Source organism: Haliaeetus albicilla, chromosome 3 (assembly GCF_947461875.1).
Source record: "Haliaeetus albicilla chromosome 3, bHalAlb1.1, whole genome shotgun sequence".
NCBI lineage: Eukaryota > Metazoa > Chordata > Aves > Accipitriformes > Accipitridae > Haliaeetus > Haliaeetus albicilla.
In genome coordinates this window covers 17,287,168-17,308,398 of record NC_091485.1, presented here as the reverse complement: position 1 = coordinate 17,308,398, position 21,231 = coordinate 17,287,168, and the positions used below count along the sequence as shown (strand labels likewise).

The following is a 21,231-nucleotide window of genomic DNA, read 5'->3' as shown; positions in this document are numbered from 1 at the left end:
TGCATGCAAGGGGATAGCAAAGGAGCTGGAAACTTTCCATCTGCTTTGTATACAAAGTGATTAGATTGTGATCACTTAGTCCAAGAGGATAGAAATGATGCACAATTCTGCCAGGATGAGACATGCAAATTGGATCAATTAAGCTTTGAGAGCGCTCAGACAATCTGGTAGAGAAGTTTACATGCTGTGTCAAGTGAAACTTAGCAAAGATCAGTCTTGAATGCTGGGGGCAAGTATTATAGTGATTTAAACTCTAATCTCCAAGAGTAATTCATTGTTTTCAGATTCGGTTATAAAACCGATCAGAAACTATAATAAAACAATCAGATACTATAATAAAAGATCCCTTTAGGAGGTGTTTGATGGTATACACAAGGAGTATGACAGACACATTAGTAACAGTCATCTGAGTTGAAATATTTGAGGTAGATGACAGTAAATTCAGATGACTGATCTTGTTTGCAGTTAATGGAATACACAATACTAATAACTCCTGTACCTTCATGTTGACCACAATGCTTTGGAAGCAGGTAGTGTTCTCATAAGGAACTCATTGTGTGCTCTATTTTTTATTGAACCAGAGCTCACTCAGAAGGGGAACAATGCAAATGATTGTTAGATGAGAGTGCTCTAATTTCATCAGGGACCATCTAAGAATTTGAATTATGTACCCTATGCAATGTCTCATAGTGGCAAAAGAACAAGTTGTTTCAGATAATCAGAGGGGTCTTTATGTAAATTGGAAGTTCTCAATATATGTGAAGTACTGGAACCTTCAGAAATGAGTTTCTGAAGGAAGACTTTGAACATTTTCCGTAGAATCCAGATGGCTTTCAGAATTAGAAACAGGTCTGCACAATTTGAATTTTAATGTAGATTCAGCAAGTATACATGACCAACGTAAAATAACACCTGCCATTTCAGTATTTTCTCATCATTTGTTTATCAATGGCACATACATTGATTGTCTTGCCAGCATTTAATGGCAGTGAGTAAGAAACACAGCAAGAATGTGTTCTAGTGAAAACATGAAGAACAGATGAAAAAATCCTGGGTTGGCATCAGCATTGCACATGGCAAAACTATGGATTTTTTTTTTGAAAAACGATGAGTGAATTTCAATTTTAATCCATAAATATCTTCTCCCATCATTTGAAATGTCAAAATATGATTTAAGGAAACAAGGTGTAATGACTGCATAGGAATTTGATGAGATTGTCTCTATTAAACACTCATTGTGCTCACCAAAATAAGAAAAGGCATCAGGAGAGCACTGCCCTTTACATACAGCTGTTAAAATCCTTCTAAGCTGCAAGGCTTTACAATTAACCTAGTATTGTTCATGTTAAGACAGTTTGTTATGGTTTTGAAATACTAATGCATTATCCTCCCCCTCAAATGTTTTCTGAAAAACAGCACAAAACATGGGCATTAAAAGCATTTCTTTCCCAGCCCTTAATCCTATGGAGTAAAAATGCCTATCAAAATATGAATTACTGTCTTGAGATCAATCTGGTTGTATCTGAAAACCCTGGCAGACCTGCAAATTTGAATGGTTAAAAAAAAAAGTTAAGAAGAAATCAAACCTTTCAAAGTATTTATTCACAAAGGATCACTTTAAATGATCTTAACAGTTTAAGGCAGACTTTCAAATGCCCATACTTACTGTGCACCCCTTACTTCAGCTTGTTCTGAATACTGAACAGCTACAGTGTGAATTTATGTAATGCAATCACTTAAGCTTTCAATTCTGCTTCTTACAATTAGTCGATGTGATGCACATTGCTGTTCATTAAAGCACCCTTCCTTTGCACAGGGATTAAGGCTCTGTTTCAGAAAGGCGCTTAGGCATATGCTTAGTACCAACATTCATGAGCCTTAAGCAAGTCCTGACATGCTGTACATGCATAAGGATGATTTCCTAACTTAGAGAATTCTAAACCAGAGATTTAATTTGATGTAGCACGGGGTTAAATTTCCCTACTCTTTGGAGTGAATTTTGAACAATGGGCTGTTAATTAACTAGCCAGTATATACGGATGGATGGATATGTATTTTAGAAACACTTTTGGGCAAAAATCAATGTAATAAACCATCTTTAGTGAAATACATAAGAGTAGGGGAAAAAAGAAAAAAAAAAAAAAGTTGTCTTCTATCCTTCTGAAAAAAAGAAAAAATTTATCTGTCATGCAGTGTTCTACCTTACTGAACTACACTGTTAGTAATCAGTCATAGTAGTTAATAGAAGGCACTACAGAAATGTTAGGGTGCTTAATCAAGCCAGACTGAAAAAGAGATTCCAAATGAAATGTAAACACACTGACAGCAGTAACTTGTGTTTTAAGATAATAAGTTAACCAAGGGATTCTTCTGCTCTTTTTAAGTGAACTCAGTTTAAGACACAAGACAAATGTCTACAGGAAGGTATCTAATACTGCACTTTATTTGGTCATGCATTGGTTTTTCATGTTACATTGTCATACTAGCAATGAAACTGTAATGATTTGCTATAGATTTTCATTGCTGCCCTTTTCATATGAAATAATTTACTCATTAAAATGTTATAGTAAAATTTTACTTTCAAAATTCTCCATTCTTGTTTTATTTCCTTGACCCACTTCAGCTATGAGCAGTTATGACTCTCTCCCCAACATACGTTCCCAGGGACTAATTATGTGTGACATGGGCATTGTGTCAAATTCTTAATTTTGCACTTTAAATCTAGGAGTAGTCCTACTGATCTTAGTGGGAATACTTATTGGATTAGGTTTGTGGAAATGCTTTGAGAAATATCTGGGTGGTGTGAAACATTTTATATCACATAATCAATATGTTCATATGAAGAATTATCAATTTCAAGTTGACTATAAATCATTCGGGAAAGTCAGCACTAAGTACTGCATTTATCCAAACATATCAAATTTTATAAAGAAAGACAATAGGAATTTAATTTTTAAGAAGCAAAATATGATAACAAACACTGATGCCCTGACATGTATATTATCATTTATGTACGTTAAAAATGGAGATGTAGACCAACATGTTAACTCTTCTTCGTTTGAACAGTTTCATAAATTTTATTTAACAAGTCCTTAAGTGTTTTCAGGGAATTATAGGTTAGTGTGGTGGTGGACCCAGTTAATTACAGTTTTTCTGTATTGTAAATCTTGCATCATTAAAATGATCAGATCATGCTGTCTTCCGTAGTCCAGTATTTTATAAGCTTCTACAGACACTATTAGTCACAGTAATTACTTCAACTGCATTACAGTTACATATATTACCATTGTCTTCTAGTCTGTCAGGGTTTCAGCACTTCCCACTAACATGCAAGGTAAGATTATAAGTGGATTTTTAGCAGCATTAAACTTTCAAGAGCAAATGAAATTTGAGGAATTGATACAACATAAAAACAAACCAGAAACAACAGAAAAAGCTCTACACCCTCCGGGTATCTATTCCTTGGTACTAATGTTCTTTGGAAGCAGGTTCCTATGAGAAAAATCATTATCAACCAAGCAATGCTGCAAGCTATTTTGGATAGTTGAAGCAGAAACAGGATAATCACTCTAAACTATAGATCAGTAGTTTGACAAAGAAGAGACAATATGGGAGGTATAATTTCCACTCTAAAATAAAGACAGTCAGTATAAGTACATTTCTTATCTCAGAAAACGGTTTAATACCAAATGAATTTTTGTTTGTAAATTTGGTATTATTAATATGGTAGTCAAACAAGAAGTGTGTATGATTATTTTTCCTGCTCAGTGCTATTACAGATAATTCTTTAGATTACAGGGTTAGATATGAAAAAATAGATGCTTAATATGCTCTCATTTTCCATGGTTGAAATCCTAGGCCTGAATTATCATGGCTAAGTAGAAAAAGCAGTATGGGAGAAACAATTTCTATTTGTATATATTTGTATATTTGTATACTTTTTGACTAATTTGTATTTTCAAGAACAGGGAAAAAGTAAAAACATTCATTTTACATTATTGCAGGTATATAAACTCTGCTATTGCCTTTCTTGTTTCATCTCCCCTCTTTCCCTCTTTCCTGTGCCATAAGGCAAAGTGCATTCATGCATTCTCTGCTCATAAAAAAAAATCCTTAAAAATCATAAATAATTAATAAAATGATGAATGTATTTTTTACCACGTACAGTGGCATAACCACTGAAACTATTCATATCACTGTAAACATATATCTATTTAAGCATATATACATATATGTATTTCAAGAAAAGTGTAAATATTGTGCAAGCAGAGATTGTTTCGTGTCTAGTGGGAAAGTAATTTGCGAAGAAGAATGAGTGTAGTTTCTTGAAGGCTCTGTTTCTCTAAGCTGCTACACGTGCATAAACTTTCCAAGCCCATGGACATCTGCTAGCCCTGAGATATTCTTCTATGAAGTATACTAGGGTCTTTGGTATTTATTTGCCATGCTACGTATTTTAAGCCTGATCACTTTCATAGAAGCTATATGTGGGGAATGCAGGGAGAGAGCATCTTCACACAGTTTTATTACACTGCTGAAATAGAGAGTAGTGACTTTAAGAGAATTTTGTCTTACAGCTTCAGTGATTCTTGGCAACAAAATAAATCAAACCGCTGGACCAGCAAATACGTTGGTTTAGTACATAATGGCGAGTAGTATGGTGCATTATGAATAGATATGGATCATGTGAAAATACTGTTGGTATTTATGGCAGAGAACTTAGTCCCTTTCCTGGAGAATAAGTGAATGTAGAGACCCCAATACAGCTGGTAAGAATAAACATTCAGGAATTTGTAAATACAATTTCACTCCAGTGGTATTTTCACATGATTTAATTGCTTTAGGCTCTCGTATAAATGAGGTTTGAGTCATTGGTTTCTTTAATCAAAAATTAAATCTATTTGTGTAGAAACAGAAGCGGTTTTTATATGGCAAATAGGATAGCAAATCCACTACTCTATGGCTTGGTTTGTCAGTGATGCAGTATTGTTACTGAAATACTCAGAAGGAGCCCTCCAAGGAATAAATACTGATGGACTGAGAGTGGTTTGGGAAACAACAAAAAAACCCAAAGCTGAATATTGAACAGGTCTGTAAGGATTCCAATGTGCATATTGTTTACAAACGCTGTGCTCTGTTTCCCCATTCCAAATTCTAACAAGATAATTTCTGAAAAGCTTGAAGTGTGTGTGTGTGTGAGGGGAAAGCAGGTCTCTTTTTTCCATTCTTATTCCGAACATGTTATGTTGCCTGCAGGCTCTTGGTGGTGCTACAATACAGTATTGCTGTCCCCCCCCTCCCCGCCCCCCAATAAATATTATGCAATTAGTACGTGATGATGCACAGTATACAGATGGCTTTTACCTCCCAAAGCTGCCAAACTGTCTTTTTAAGAGTGTGAATGACAAATAGTCATTTTGGAGAGTGACATGTCATGATGATGGCCCATTAAAACTCCTCAAGAATACTCAGCCGGCTACATATGCCCACTCAGCTCCATCTACAGCAGCAGCTGCTTCTGAGTTCCTCCTGTAGCTGCACTAATCTTAATGGGCTGGCTGCACAATTCCCTGTCACCACGGGGCATTTCGTGTTCTTAAAACTGGGGGGGGGGGGGAAGAAGGTGCAGATTTGCGAGTACAGTATCTGCAGAGATGGGAAAAGAAGAGGACGTAATAAGGAAACAGATACGTGTGTGCGCGTGCGCACGTGCATGTGTATGTATACATAGATACGCTTAAATGTACGCACACATTGTATACATAAACACAATTACTATATCACCGTCTATATAAAGAGCTAAATTATATAACTATAGACACAACTGGGTGTTATTAAGAGAAAAAAGTCATAAAAATGTGACATGGTTGTTCTTATCACATCCAGTTTTCAGTGTTTCCTATTAATTATTCAACTCAGTAGCCTTTAGATGACAGTATCTCTTATTCCTAGAGGAACCTTTCATCTGAACTTTGTCTTCCACTTAGAAGCCTTGAGGGCTTACTTAGATACTAACTGGAATGTTATGAAGTGTAAGATTTAGAATTTTGTTACTGCTACTTTGCATTTTGTTTGAACAATAACCATCAAGGCACTAAAGAAGTTTCACTGTTCTGTTTCCTGTTTCACGCCCCTTCTTGAAAAGGTTGGCAAACTTAAATATTTACTTCACTTCATGTGGCTGAGGTGATAAGGTTATCATCCTCCTGGAGCACTGATCAGTCGCTTAAGAGTATAAGAGTTATATATTTTTCACTAAACCCTGCCACCAACATTTCTGAACCTTTTACTGAGGATATAACATGGGCGAAGAAGGGGATAGTAACACCTTACTGCTTATTCCAAGTTTGATCACGGGAGAGAATAAGTCTGAGTAAATTAATAAAAATTCTTACTATTTTAATTTTTTAGGCACAGAAACATACATTCTGTAGCAGCAAAAAAGTTCAGAAACTGCATTAATAGGGGAAATAAGGATTTTTTTTTTTTTTTTTTTTTTTAAGAATGACGCCTAGTTCATTCAGAACAAGCTGACACTTATGTTACTCTCCCTGCCCATCAGTCCTGTTTCTTATCTTTGCTTGTCTGGTTCCAGCACTTTAAAATCAATGACAATTTAAATTGCACCTTTTTTTTTTTTCCCTTCCCCTCTAAAGTAAGCCTTTTTTTCTGAACTTGGAGTAGTAGTAATACACACCCTCAGTAAAATGACACCTGACTAGATTCAGGTTATCAACCTTTTTAATTCCTGTTGCATTAAATAGAGCATGAAAAGAAGAGGCTGGTAACGTTGTACAGCTTTACTCTCAAACGCTGTTCTTGCCTAACACTGATCAGTCACTGAAGATCAGCTCCACTTACTACTTCAGCTTTTTCTTTCATTTCTTTTCATTTTTATTTTTTCCTTGCTGTTTTGTCCCATTTCAACTTGTCATTCTACCTTTTGCCTGTCTCCTTTTGTCTTCCTCTTGCCCCATCTCCTCTGCCTCATCACATTCATTTGAGGTCTTTCATCAGCTTGTTTCCCATTCCAGTTCTCTCCTCGTCCTTCAGACCTGTTCATGTTCTAATCCACTTTGAATTTTTTGGTTTGTAGATTTTTTTACCTTGTTTTTTTTAAACCTTCCTTTCTTCCCTCTTTATCCTTCTTATTTATTATGTCTCCTATCCTATGTTTTCTTAATCCTGCACCTGCATGAATACCTTGATTGTAGATGGATCTTTGTTCTCACTGGCTTTATATACACTGTTGAATATGAATATCTTGGAAGTCAAAATACACCAAATGACATAAAATTTACCCGCAAGAGGGCTATTAAGGACAAGCTGTGGGATGGCACAGCTGGTACTCCCAAAAAGATGGTCCTGGTTTTACCTTGAATGTGAAAGGTGCTAATGTGATAAGTGACCTCTCATTTGCTCATTGACTTTGTGGTGATCCTGGGCAGATCTGTTGGCTTGTGGTCATTCATAGGACTCTAGTATTATCCATAACAAGACAAAGGAGGATTCAGAGACAGTCTGAGTTCAGGCAGCCTATAAGGACAGTGCTGGATATTAAGAGATCTCAGGAATGTTGTGGACCTCGGTTGCCTCAGCAACTCTTAGGTCTTCGGTCAGCTCTGAGCACCCTAGACACAATTTTGAGGGTTTTAGATCAACACAGAAATCTTGTCTAGGCTGACTGGCTTTTGAGCAAGCCTGTCACCAGCTGCTTGTGTTAGATAAATATAATGTGGTTATACTGTGGTCTACAGCATGGGACCTTCTATTCCCACATGACCATCTCTGCACTTGCCTGAAAAGGAGAAAGTCTAGAGGCAACACAACAGCGCATGAAATTGCTAGTAAGTCAAAGTGGTGAATTGTGCCACTGTGGCACAGTTGTCTGTGCCAGTTCCCTACGATAGTGACAACATTGCTGAAACAAGGAAACTCTAGCAGCATTACAAACATATTCCTTCTTTTCAAACTCTAATTAAAAATGTTAGGGTTTGGGGTATAGCCATTTGTATTGACTTGGATCTCTTGTACTCAGCGTTGTTATACTGAAAGCACAAAACATAAACCAGCATATTTCTTTCCAAGCCCAGGCTTGTACTATAGTTTTACAAAAATTAATAAAAGTAAACAAAAGCCCTCCAGGAGCTCCTTTATCACTTTCTCAATGTTTCTTGGAAATAAGACTTTTATAAGAAAATCATTACCTGCTGAATAATACTTTCACTAGTGCCTGGGTGTGAAGTCAATTATATGAATCACAAGCCTTTGCTGACATCAATAAAATGTTGAGGAATCTGTCCCACATGCCTTCTGTAATGACACTGAAAAGGAAATTAAAAAAGACATCTTAAGCTTTTGATATTGAAATATGGTTACAGTTTACAAGAGTGAGAGCTTCATAGCTCCCTCTGAAAACTGCAATTGTATTTGTAACGAATGTGTTTGTGAGTCCCTTAAACGTTGCAGAAATGTGGTATGTGTGCATATTGGATTTTACTTAAACGTTAACTCTGTTGTCTATGCTGAATTTTAAATGTAAGTGATTATTTGCATTGAAATCATTCCAAATCAGCAACTTTGAACCCTTAGTTATCCTGATATTTATCAAATATAGTGTTATATTTTAAAAAAGAAGTAAAAAAAAATACAAATATCTAGTACTTTATGAGTCATCACAGTTCAAAACACTTACTAGCAGTGATAATCTGAGGGAAAAAGGGACTTCAAAACCTTCTACGTGCAACCACAGTAAATACTGAATCCAAGAACAGAAGTTTTAAGAACCTAGCTGTTGTGATGAGCAAGATTTAGTAGAAATAGCCAAATTAAGTCTTTGTTTCAAATCACCTACTTTCTTTCACATTTTGGCAATTACTTATTTAATCTGTATGCACCAGACAAGTTCCCTTTTTAAGTCTTCCCAGAAAGCAGTGGGTCATGTATATGAAGGCAAGAGTGTCTTCCTCCCACAATCAGTTCTCAGTTGTTTTGTGATTCTAAGTTGTGGTTATAAAATGGACAAGAAGATTGTTCCTGGCTTGGTGTTCTTTCTTCCTTTTGTCTGTTTTTGCTTGCTAGTCCCTCCTTGCTTTTAGTGAGAAAGCAGCAATAAAGCTGCAGTTGCATCAATTCCGTATTACCAAGAGCTACGGATGCCTGCACAGTCATGAGGAGGCAGTTTTCATTCCTTTCCTCCCTTTCTAGGCACTTTCACAGCAAGAAAGGGAAGGGTTCAGGCAGGGTAACTCCTCCTTGAGAAAACTTTTCAGTTGTTCTGCAAATAAGCGCGCATTTCTTATGGTCTCAGGGAGCTATGGAGCTAGGTTGTACTGAAGCATCTCGTGGTTGCTCTGTCTGTCTCATTCTCACCATTACCTGATCCTGCTGATACTGAAAACCTGGCAGCTCCTCATGTTCTCCCTGTGCTTTTCTTCTTCACCCAGAAGCTGTAAACTCAGCAATGAAACACTGGCCATGCTGCCACAGGGAGGAACAACTGCAAAGGTAGATCTTTAGGGAAGAAAAAATGGAGAAGAGAGGCTTGTGAACATTGTACCTGCTTTGAGGGATCCTGAACTGAAAATCAGAGAAATAGCAAACCTCTTATTCAGACCTCAAACAGATTGGTGGTGCCCAGATAAATTGCTTTTAATGCAGTGCAGTATCTCTGCTTACTGATAAAAATAAATGGCCTTCTCTATTAAAAATACTGCATTAACATATTTTAATGGCAAGCGATGCAGAATGACCTCAGCATTGGTTGTACAGATCTGTACCTACAAACAGACAAAATCCAGAAACTACTGAGTATTAGGGAACTTGAAAGAAATGTATTATTTAGATTTCCCTAGAATAATCATCATCCTAAGAGTCCACATAAACATCAATGCATTAGACAAGACCCTATACTAAGCTATATTGCTGCAGCGCCAAAAAATGTGAGGACAAAATTGCATTCATTAAAGGAGTTAGGGTAATAGTGCCTTTGCTACTGAGTGAACCTGACTGCTTCCTTCTCTCACACATATCCAAACAAGCATTTTCTAAAACTGAGAAGAGTTTTAGGAGTTGGGCCTAAAAAGATATAAGTGCCCTCTTTTTAGGTTGAGTTCAGAGACAGTAGAGGGCACTTGGTATGTTATCTTCCTAAAAAAAAAAAAAAAAGTGCACTTATACACCCTGGCCCTCTCTGCCTCCACAAGGCTTGTGTGGCTTTTCTTATTAGATTTGTTCACTCTGTGCTAAGTTTCCTAGAATATTAAAAAGTTACCCTCCTGTTAAAAATGCAGAAGCTTGCTGCTTCCGTTTTCTGTTCTCATGTACTCTTTCTTGTACATGGTGTAATGCAGGGAACACCCAACACCAACCCTCTTAAAATCTTAATGTTAAATGTATGTGGAATGTAAGAAAGAAGCAAGAGGATCAGCATATAAGAATTGGATCATGAATCTCATACTGGAAATAAGGTTACTTGAAAGCTAAGGCAAACTGGAGAGTGACCATCATGGATATTGTGTGGACACAGCAATGGGTGAAATGAATTGGAATTATACAACTATCTTTACTTACAGCATTCTCCTTTCAGAAAACAGAGGGATGAATTTTATTTACAATTTTTATTGCAAACTACTTCTGAAAGAAAATTTGTCTGGGATGTTCCAGGAAGGGATCAGATGAGATTTACCCAGTGAATCCTGGAATCTTCCATGTCTCTTGAAACAAGAATTGGAAACTGCCTTTGTCTTGACCCTCTACTTCTAAAGTCATAGTCCCCATGTGCAGCTACAGCCTCAGCTGCCGTTCTGTCTCCTACATGAATGTCTCTGTAGAAAGCAGGAGGGGTGATAGACATAGTAGATGGCACCATCATAGATGCTTTCTGGAGCCTTCCTGTAAAGTACAAATGTCCTGAGGACTAACATTACTCTATATAATTGTTGCCAAATTAATCACAAGAACAAATTTCAGGTCTCATTCTTAAATGTATTTCTTCCTAAAAAAAGGGAGCTGGGGGGGCGGGATGACAGCAAACCACGCTCCTGCCCCCCCCCCCCCCCCCAAAAAAGAAAAACAACAAAAAAAAGAATGTGCAAAGTGTTTTCTAAAGCCAACAATATAAGGAAAATATTACTTCTCATTTCCTAGGGTGTTAAACTAAATAGCTGGACGTACAGGTAGTTTGAAGTCACATTTGGTAGTAGCAGAGGTGTAAATATGGTACAGGACTGCTGCATTCAAAAATGTTATTCTTAGTTGCAAATCACTGATGTCTCTGCATTAATGACTTTGAAGATCACTGGAAAGTTTATATTGGGTGGAACTGGAATAAAGGTCATCTGAAAACTGCACCAAACATACTTCTGGATTCTGTCAGCCTACTTTATTTTTGCATTGTTCTCTTGTATTGGACTTTTAAGTTATCTCAGTTTGACACTAAAATACACATAAAGTTGAAAAAAATTCTTTAAGACTGCTTTGCACAGAATTGATTGTACTATAGTGCCAAAGATAAACTAAATCTTGAGTGTTATCACCTTACTGGGGTTAAGTAGGTAGAGAATGGTGCTTTACTAACTTGAGCATGGGCCAGCATTGTTTTTTTAAAGGCTTAGTAGAACAAAGTTTTAGTAACAGATACAAAGAAGTTTGCTCTCCCAGAGCTTCAACCTTGGAGTAACAAAGGTCATTGCTAATCACTTTACTAATCTGTGTAGTAGCAATTTTCTACCAAGACATCATTCCAAAAAGTGGCTTCTGTTCAGTACTTCACTTCAGGGCACCAGCCACTGTAGTGTAACCCATGAGGAGATTTATGGACCTCAGAGTGGGACTCTAAAAACCAAATGCGTTAATCAGAGAGCCACTGAGTGAGCAAATGGGAAACGCTGAAGCTGTGGAATTTCTTCTTTCTCTGGGTTGTGAAAGCCTTACTCAGTGCATCTTTGAGGATTTACACTTCTGGCCTCTCCCCTGAAGGTCTCTCTTCTTTCAAAACACTGCTAGAAAGTTGTTCGGGATGGGGCTGGATCTAAATACAAGGTGAATGGGAGGCTGTGCAGCCCTGCAGCATGAGACCCAGGTGTGAGTGCTACACTCTGGTGTGCTGATGGACTCGGCGTCCCCCCCATGAGAGAGTTCTATGTTGCTCTCAGCAAGTTGAGACATGGAATCCCTTCCCTCCTCTGCCTGAAGAGATCTACTTGCACATTTTTAACCTGCAGAAAACTGCTCTGCCTGATAAACTGCTGGGTATGCTGGTGTCATCCGCTTTTCTCTCATCCAGCACATCCTCACATATGCCACAAAAGGTGGAATAACTTTTACAGGGAGAATGGGACAGTCTCAGCCACCACAGAAAGACCAGTGCTCTGCTAGAATATGGGATATGGAGAAAACTGAATCACTTCAAGAAGACAAAGGCATTGAATCTTTGTATCCCATAACTTCAGTTCTTGGGTGAGGTGACACTCAGCATTTCAGTCTAGACTGTAGGATTCTGGCTATGGAGGGAACCCACACAATGCCTCTGTAGTAGATAGGAGACTTATGCACCCTGAAGTAGGTCTTAGAAAAGAAAAGAGGACAAAAAAAAGTAAAAGCAAATCAAACACATGCCAGACAGATTCTTACTTGCACAGGCCACTGCTCCTTTGTAGGGAAGATGGGTACCTCTTCCAGTCAAGTTTGGAAAAGCAGCAAGAGACCCAGCTGCCAGATTTGGGAAATGAACAGAGGTATGGTTTAATGAACAAACCCCCAGCCATTAGAGCTGAGGAATATGCAGTGCTGTGGATCTTGAAAGAGCCTGGATGTGAGAGACATTTTACCTTGATCTGCTCACAGTGTCAGCAGTGAGTATTCCTGAGTGTGCTGAGAAGTAGGACTTTGAATGTTCGGGGAACTCCACCAAAGAAATCTCAGGCTTGTTTAGGTATCTCAGGAGTTAGGTAGCAGCAGAATGAGGATAAGCCATATTTTGAAATAATGTAGCTGTTCTGGTTTAGACACCGTAGTTCTGTGTTTTGATCCAGTCCAAAGCTCAGACTCCATTTCTACCTTAAAAGAGAGAGAGAGTGCACTGTAATTGCATAAGTATGAGATATCCAGACACTGTAAGTGAAATAATGTGTAAGAAATAGGCAGCTTTTTATCCAGCTGCAAAATTCAAAACTGATCTCGAATACTTCCCTGCTGAAATAGGAAAAGGTTTTGCAGCTGTGCTAAGTTATGCCTGAGATAGCAATTTTCTGTATGTATTCTGGAAGTGATTACTATCTCAGTGATACTCCCAGCTGAGAGAAAAAAAATGTTAGTGGAGGAAATTATGATGATGAAGACAGTGGAGTTACCTCCAAACTCAACATGACATGGAGTTAGGACAGGTACAAAGTAGATAAGAGACCTAAGAGTAGATAAGAATCTGAACATCTTTAACATTGTCCTCAGCTATTTACAAGTAATAATCCACTTTTTAACAAGCGCGCAAGTACTTTGACTTTTACTGGCGTTCTTTTCAGTTATACCATGTTAAATATGTGTGTGTGTTACTTTAACATGATATCCAGATCAATAAGATTGCTGATACAAATTTGAGAAGTCTATGAGAATTGTTTGAGTCTGTGTTCTATAAGAGGAAGGTGAGACACAGTAGACGTAAAAAAAGCTACAAAACCTGTGGAACCTTGTTCTGTAACTTTAAATAGCTTGCGTGATGAGGAAGAAAGTTTCTTTGTGTAAATCTCTCTTGCGATTCCAGTGGAAGATACATTTTGACCTACTGAGGTACATTTGTTCTGTGCCTGCTAGGAGTAGTCCCAGGGAAACTACACCTGACCTTTGATGCTGCTTCAGGAGGTGCCAGGACACTTCTTGGTCTTTCTCAGACTCTGCATTTTTCTGAAGTTAGATAATGGAAAACAAGATATGGAAGTGAAGTTACTGGCCCATCAGATAGTAGTGAGCAATCTATCAACCAATCCCTTTTAATTAATTTGATGTTTTACTGCTCTACACAGTAAACACTGAGGAAATCAGTATGTCGCTTCCCATAGGTACACAGGAGCAACCACATGCTGACATTAAGTTTATAGTGACATTTGTTTGAGGTCTCACCCTTCAGTAGGATAATAAGCTGAAACCAGCAATGTCGTTAAATTCGTGTAGGAATAAAGTCACAGTTATAATCATATATGTGCATGGGTGTATGTGTGTGGCTATGTAAAACTCTGGTATGAGAAGACTGTAAGACAATATCACATTCATTTGAAAATGAGATTATTTGCAGGAAAGAATGAAATTATCTTGCTCAAAAGAGCAAGCTGACAGATTCTAATAGTCCCTCACATGCCGTGCACGATAAACATTCAGCTTATCTTTCCAAGGACAATAAAATTTCATGTACTACTGCTCAACATAAGAATTATTTTTACATATCTCCATGCCACTGACTCTCTTGTAAGTTAATCTCATCTCTCATCAATTTTTCACCAGCTTCACTCTGATGTTGATAAAGGAGATGGTTCCATCAAATACATCTTGTCAGGCGAAGGGGCAAGTTCCATTTTCATTATTGATGAGAACACGGGGGATATTCATGCTACAAAGAGGCTGGATCGAGAAGAGCAGGCCTACTACACGCTCCGAGCACAAGCACTAGATAGGCTGACTAATAAACCCGTGGAACCCGAATCTGAGTTCGTCATTAAGATTCAGGACATCAATGACAATGAGCCAAAATTTCTGGATGGTCCTTACACTGCTGGAGTTCCTGAGATGTCTCCTGTGGGTAAGTGCAAAATACACTGTTGGTGTTGTGGGAAATTTGTTCCTATTGCCTTTTTAAAAATTTCATTATTTTTTACTGTATCGCACTAAGCTACTTAATTATCCATGAGGCACCTGCAACAGTTAGATATTTCAAGACTTAACTGGAAATAACATGCTAGATTAAGTATTTACCCTCTCAAAAATGTTGTGAAACTCAAATAGCTATGTAGGGATTCAGATAAGCATTTTATGGTGTATTTCTCATTCCAGTGCCCAGAGGCTTTGTTTTATAATTCTCATTAACAATAATAAGTTTCACACCTATGCTATGGTACTCAGAGGTGATAATATATCATTTTGTTGAGATAAAGTCCGTTCTTAACAAACTCTTCAAATTCCTGCTAGCAGACAGCTTCATTTTTTTGGTAAGTGTTGCATATGTCGGTAACAGTTTACTGTATGTCTTTTCTAATACTGAAATCCAGCTCTCTGGGAAATAGATGCAAGCAGCAGGGACTGGGTTACAACTTGAGATAGTTTCAAAATTCACGTGAAATCAGAGAAGAATGGCTTTTAGAGGCTTCAGACCCTCTGTTGGAAATGAAGAAATGCTATTTTTCCTGAGCTTGAATTAGGGAAGAATTTCAACATCAAATCCACTATCTCTTCATTTTAAAGAGACCAAATGCTCATCTATTGTCAGGTGCCACTGTTCCTTTGAAAGCTGACTTGATTCAGACCAGATAGGACTTTGGCCCAGAGACATTTTGATAAATTTTACTTTAACCTGAAATTATAAATGCAAGCATGAAGCTAAAAAAAGCAGAAGAACTTAATCTACTTCAGTGGAAATATGTGTATGGGAATTCTCACTTCAGGTTAGGAAAGACATACAGTGATTGAAATTAGGATTTCCTTTGCTTGACTGATTTTAAACCATAACAAAATTTGATACTCTTACAGTAAGACTGCCCATATAGAATATGCTGCGGTTTCCTCTATACCATCTCCTGTCTTTTTGTACGTTAAACAATGTCTTTTAAATTATAGCTAGAGAGAGAACAATAATCTTCCCTTCCCAAGTGCCCTGCAGCATCATTAGTCAACATTGTTTTTATATTTGAAACTCAGCTTAGGAGCCAGTAGGAGATGAGTAAAACATTGCTAATGACTTTTCTATTTATTTATTTTACTAAGCAGTGAGCATAGACACTATTTCTTATTTGATACATGGCATTTTTTCATTGTCACTCGAACACTATGTGGATGGCTGAAGAGGCAACAGTAGCCTTGGAAAGAAAGATGGACACCACAGCTTTCGAAGAGTAGCAGGGAGGAGATGAAGTTGTGATACAGTACTGAGAACTTTTACAGCTGCACTTTGGAAAAACAGAGAAAATCAGATAATCTAAGTCTGTAAAATGTAAATATTCAGCACTTCAAAAACACGTTCTGTAAAAAACTTATCTTTTTTTTAAATTGCTGTTTTATTTTAGAATTAGATTATTTAAGTGAGCTGTAGCACGCAGCAATGATTAGATTTTTTTGCACTTTTGCCTTGTGCCCTGAAAAGCAATATGTCCTCCTTTCCCTTTTATATGAGTTAGCTCTGTCTTGTCCTGTACTACATGTTGACATATGTACAACTACTACAAGTATATGGGGTTTACCTACACACACAAATCCATGCCTCTACCCCTCACCCATGCTTCATTTGTTCAAAAAATATATTGGAAATCAATCTATGTGGGGTGCCCAGTATGCAGTGGAGAACATAAGGACTATCTTTCAAAATGAGCTGGTTTTGCACTTTTTAATGAATCTTTACCAGTGATTTCATCTTCATGAGCTTCCTGAAACTACATTTTAAACATCTTCATGGTTTGTATCACACAACTATGGAATACTGCATTGTTACTGAATTAAGGATTAGCATGAAATGCCTGTGTGGCACTTGTCTTACATAGTCACATCAATTCGTAGTTTATTCATATAACACAATTTTTAATTAATCACCTAGAGCACTTATGAAATATTAAGGAGAAACAAAGTATCTCTCTCCTATTTTGTTTAAAATTATATCCATGACAAGGATTTTTAATTGGATATTAAGCAAAATGAAAGAGATCATAGGATTATAAACCCAAATTAACTAGAAAGCTAGGAGAACTATAACCTTTAACCTAAAGGGTGATTATGCAAGTATAATGATTCCGTATTGTATTTGACAAATATTTTAGGACATTATCTAAGGCTAATTGAAGTCAATCTTTTCTGGTATTTGCAATGACTTCGGGTCAGGTTCAAATTATATTTGGGTCAGGCCCAATTATATTGATTATCCTAGATAGGGTAAATATCTTGATGGCTTGTAAATCTATTCATAGCAAAACCCTCAAAGCTATGGCTTATCTGAAAAATCATAGGGATTTTTATTTTTTTTTAAGTATGTCTTAAAAAATCGAGCAGTGTTATATTTCAAACAAAAAGATTGCAAATTATAGTTAAAAGAGTATTAAAAGAGTGTTCCTGTGATGTTGAAAAAAACAAGCTGATGTGAGATGCTGATCTGTTTGGCTTATAGCTGAGGGAACTGGATATAAAAATTGCAATACCCAACATTGTTCTGGTTTTGTTTAATCTTCTCTACTCTCCAAAGATATCAACAGCTTTGCTTGTTACCCAGCACAACAAACATCTTTCCCGCCTCATTTATTATTTCTGATTGAGATGGATAGAAACATTTGATTTTTATAGTAAACTAAAAAAAAAAAAAAAAAAAAAAAAAAAAGTAAAGCTTTATATCATGCTTTAATCTTTGGTACAAGTGGGGAGTGGGTTTTGAGAGCCTCAGTGAAGAGAGAGTGTCTCTCTCCAGTCAGAAGCCCCCTCTGCTTCACTTTATCTGACCTTGTTGCTGGGTTGGGACCAGTCTTGGGTTTTGTCCCCAAGTGAAGGCAACCTAACGAGGCTGTGGGAGGACAGAGAGGAGGTGGAGAGGGCAGAACTTTCTTCCAGGTGCTGCTTCTCCCCCTTCACACTCCTGAGGGAAAAGACCATGCAGGCATTGCTGCATCAGCTCTGGGTGATACCTGAAATACCAGGTGTTATGGAGCAGAACCAGGCTGGGCTGTTGCACTTAAGGATTAAGCAGGTCTTATGGATAACTTGATAGTAAAGGCGTTTAATATTTCTAGTGGCAGCTGATATCATGTAGAAAAGTGACGCCATCATGGAATTGTTTTGTGTATTACGCATATTACACATCATTAATTGATATCAGTCAATGCCTTTAATAACTGACTGCCTTTAAAGGTCTATTTTTAATTTGTTAATGTGGCTACAATTCATGTGATAAAGGTTTGTGCAGTTTCAAAAGTAATCATTTGTTAAGTTCATCTAGTTTTAGAAACCAGTTTTCCCTTAAATGATTTCACCAGTGTTAAAAACAGAAGTCACACAAGCATTTCCCATACAAACTCATTTAAAAGGTTTGGTAAAATACCACACAAGTTACTAGCAAGCTTTTAAAAAAGCTGTGCAGAGGTTTCTAAAACAATAAACTGAGAGATTTAAAAAGGTTCCTTTTGAAGGATCTCCAACTCAAAATAAACTTCTGCAACCAGCTTACCTTTATCTGACCTGATCACAGGAAAGGTTGATCTCTGCAACATGTCAGAAACATTGCTGAATCTTGACTTGGGTAAATTAAGGTACATATAATGTTCTAAATTCAAGGTCCTCTCTGCAAAAAACTTTTTGCTTCCTTTTGCCCTAATATCAGAATTTGAATAGGTCACGTTCTCAGATTACTGTGATTCTGTAATATCTATCATTATCTACTAAAGTTTAGGTTAAAAATGATGGCTTAAACATTTTGGAAAAAAACAAATCTGTGCCAGCCACACAAAATTCAATGTGTTATTAGCTAGTATCAATAAAGAAATATGTGGAACACCCTTTGATTAACAGCACGGATTTCCCCTCAGTATGTGCTGCAATTGCTGAAAAAGTCTATGAAATTGCTGCATGTAGAATTCTTCTTGATGAACTGATATTCAAGCTTTGTTACAAAGACAATTGTACTGAAAAATAATTGTACCGAAAAATAATTGTAGAGGAATCCATATCTGAGTGGGAAAGACATTTTTTCAGTAAATAAGCCCTATTTATTTTTTTGACCCATATCAGATACACAAACTGTAAGAAATATTTAAAGTTGTAGTTGTGAAACTACAGGTTATAACAAATCACGAATGAAAGTTTGGGTTAGGGCTAGTGTCCTGTTTACTGCTGCAGTTCAGGGCTCTGCACAATGCTGCCATAAACAGGATTTACTGGGACACTCATTTTCTTGGGTGGAGTGAAGGTGTGATGCCATTTGTTGGCTGTCCCATGTAACCTGTAAGTCCTAATCTTGGACACATGTACGACAGCTGACCACCTGTGTTATGAGGTAGGGCTAAGTGTTCAGGAATAAAAAGAAGACTTAATTTCAGTGCAGGAACATGAAGTCTCCTTTTGTAAGGTGATGTAGTTGGAACTAAGATGCAACTACTCATTTTTCCTCAACCTATAGATTTATTGACTATCCATGAGCATCCATAGAGCTTTATTGGTTACATTTTTTTTTTTAAGGAAAATAAGCATATGAATTTGACATCAATCCATTGCGAGAAAAAGTAGGACAGCCCTGTGTTGCAATGATCATCCTCTGAAGGAATTCCTGTTCTTCAAGAGAAATCTGCTTCCTCTGCGAAAATGTCTGGAAATCTTCCTGTACTGATCTTTCTCTGCATTATGTTTCCTTGGAACTGATTTTCTATACATAGGACTTTTCACATAGTTAGCATACCTTATGGTAGCTTGCATATTCTTTTTAAAAAATATATTGTGCAGAAATCTCCCTCTCAGCATGGGACTTCTGGAAGCTCAAAGTTTTTGTGTGCAACTGGCAAAGAAATAATGACAATAGCAGTTGTTTTAAAAGGTCTTTCCCCCATGAGGTTTGAGAGAAGTGGATTAGCACGAAGGGACTAGAAAAGTATCATTGTTCTTTAGTTGCTGATTACACTTAAGTGGGATAAGTGTAGAAGGATTTGGTGTTAGAATTTCTTCCTAAAAAAAACCCTTTTCTAAAGGATCTATGTGTTTTAGGAGAGAGCCAATTAGATTCAGATACTGACTTTATTCATCTCATAGAATGTAGAGGGTTTGTTTGTTTGTTACATCAATAGATTTTTACAGCAAACAAGCACTTCTAAGCTTGCAAGATTTCTAAAATGTCTGTGTTGAGGTTGCAGAGCCTGTAATTTCTTTGATCTTGTATTGGTTTGGAGTCCTTGAAAGCGGCAAGAGCAAGGAGCAAAGACTTAACTGTGTGTGAGGTTTAGAAGCACTTTTGCCAATATTTGCAGACATTGTAAGCTTCATTGGCAGGGCTTAGGGACTTTGTAAATGTGGTAAGCCTGGCTTTCACAAAAAACACAGGATGTCAAATAGTCATTATGTTACCCTTGTACTCAAAAGCTGGAGAGACTCTGGCAAGTTTAAAATAGGTCCCTGTATGAAATTACATTATAGAGTAATCTGTAAAATCAGTTTGACATGCTGAATCAAAGCTCTTAGTTACTGGTGAACAGAAAATTGATGTATTTTAAGTCCTATAACTGATAAATGACTTGATGGATTAACTACCAATTTCCTTTAAACATTCCATCTACTTAATAGTTGCATGTGAAATTTCAGGTTGAGAATAACCTTTTCCTTTTCCAAAAATATTAGACAGTCCACAAGAGAGAAAAATTGCATTTAAAATAGAATTGCAACCATAATACTTTGTCATGGATACTTTAGGAAGAGAGATCAGGAATGTGAGTTAGCTAAGCCATAACTTAAGTGAATAAAGTTATCTTATGAATGATCATTTCTAGTCAGAATTCATTCAAGCAGGTCCCATCCTTTGTAATCTGTAACATTTTATGGAGGGCTGCACTTAATCCTCTCTCTCTCCAAGCCTACCACCTGGTCCCAGAACCCATTTATGATCCTCTACTCAACTGAGAATTGAAAAGCTGAGGAAAATGGGTGGGGGACGTACTATATCAGACATAAAGAATTTCAGAACTTTCTCCCACCCATTTCCTGAAAAAATCCAAATAAAACTGATAAGAATAAAACTTATGTTAAGTTCACCCTGGATACTTGCTATTGCAATTTGTTCTTAAAGAGTGATTTCTAGACGCGCTGCTTTTATTTTTGCATGTCAAAAACGTGTTCATTCGGAAAATGAACACTCTCTTTAACAAATGCTTTTCTCTAATCTTGTGTCTAAATCCAGTTTATGAAGGACTCTGATCCTCTGTTGAAGACTTTTACTGGGCATCTGCCAAATTGCTACAATATTAATTTGCAACCTAACCTCCAAATGGGTCCCTGGGCTGTTGAATGGAAGGTCTCAAT

The 21,231-nt window shown here is 37.1% G+C and overlaps 1 protein-coding gene across 2 annotated transcripts in view; it reads left to right on the top strand.

Moving 5' to 3' along the window:
* The window catches only part of CDH7 (cadherin 7), an 82,829-nt gene that overhangs the window by 24,875 nt on the left and 36,723 nt on the right, over positions 1-21,231 (top strand). For both annotated transcript variants that reach the window (XM_069778906.1, XM_069778907.1), the window contains exon 3: positions 14,494-14,788. In XM_069778906.1, the coding sequence (XP_069635007.1) occupies positions 14,494-14,788 (295 nt within the window). The remainder of the gene's footprint in view (positions 1-14,493; positions 14,789-21,231) is intronic.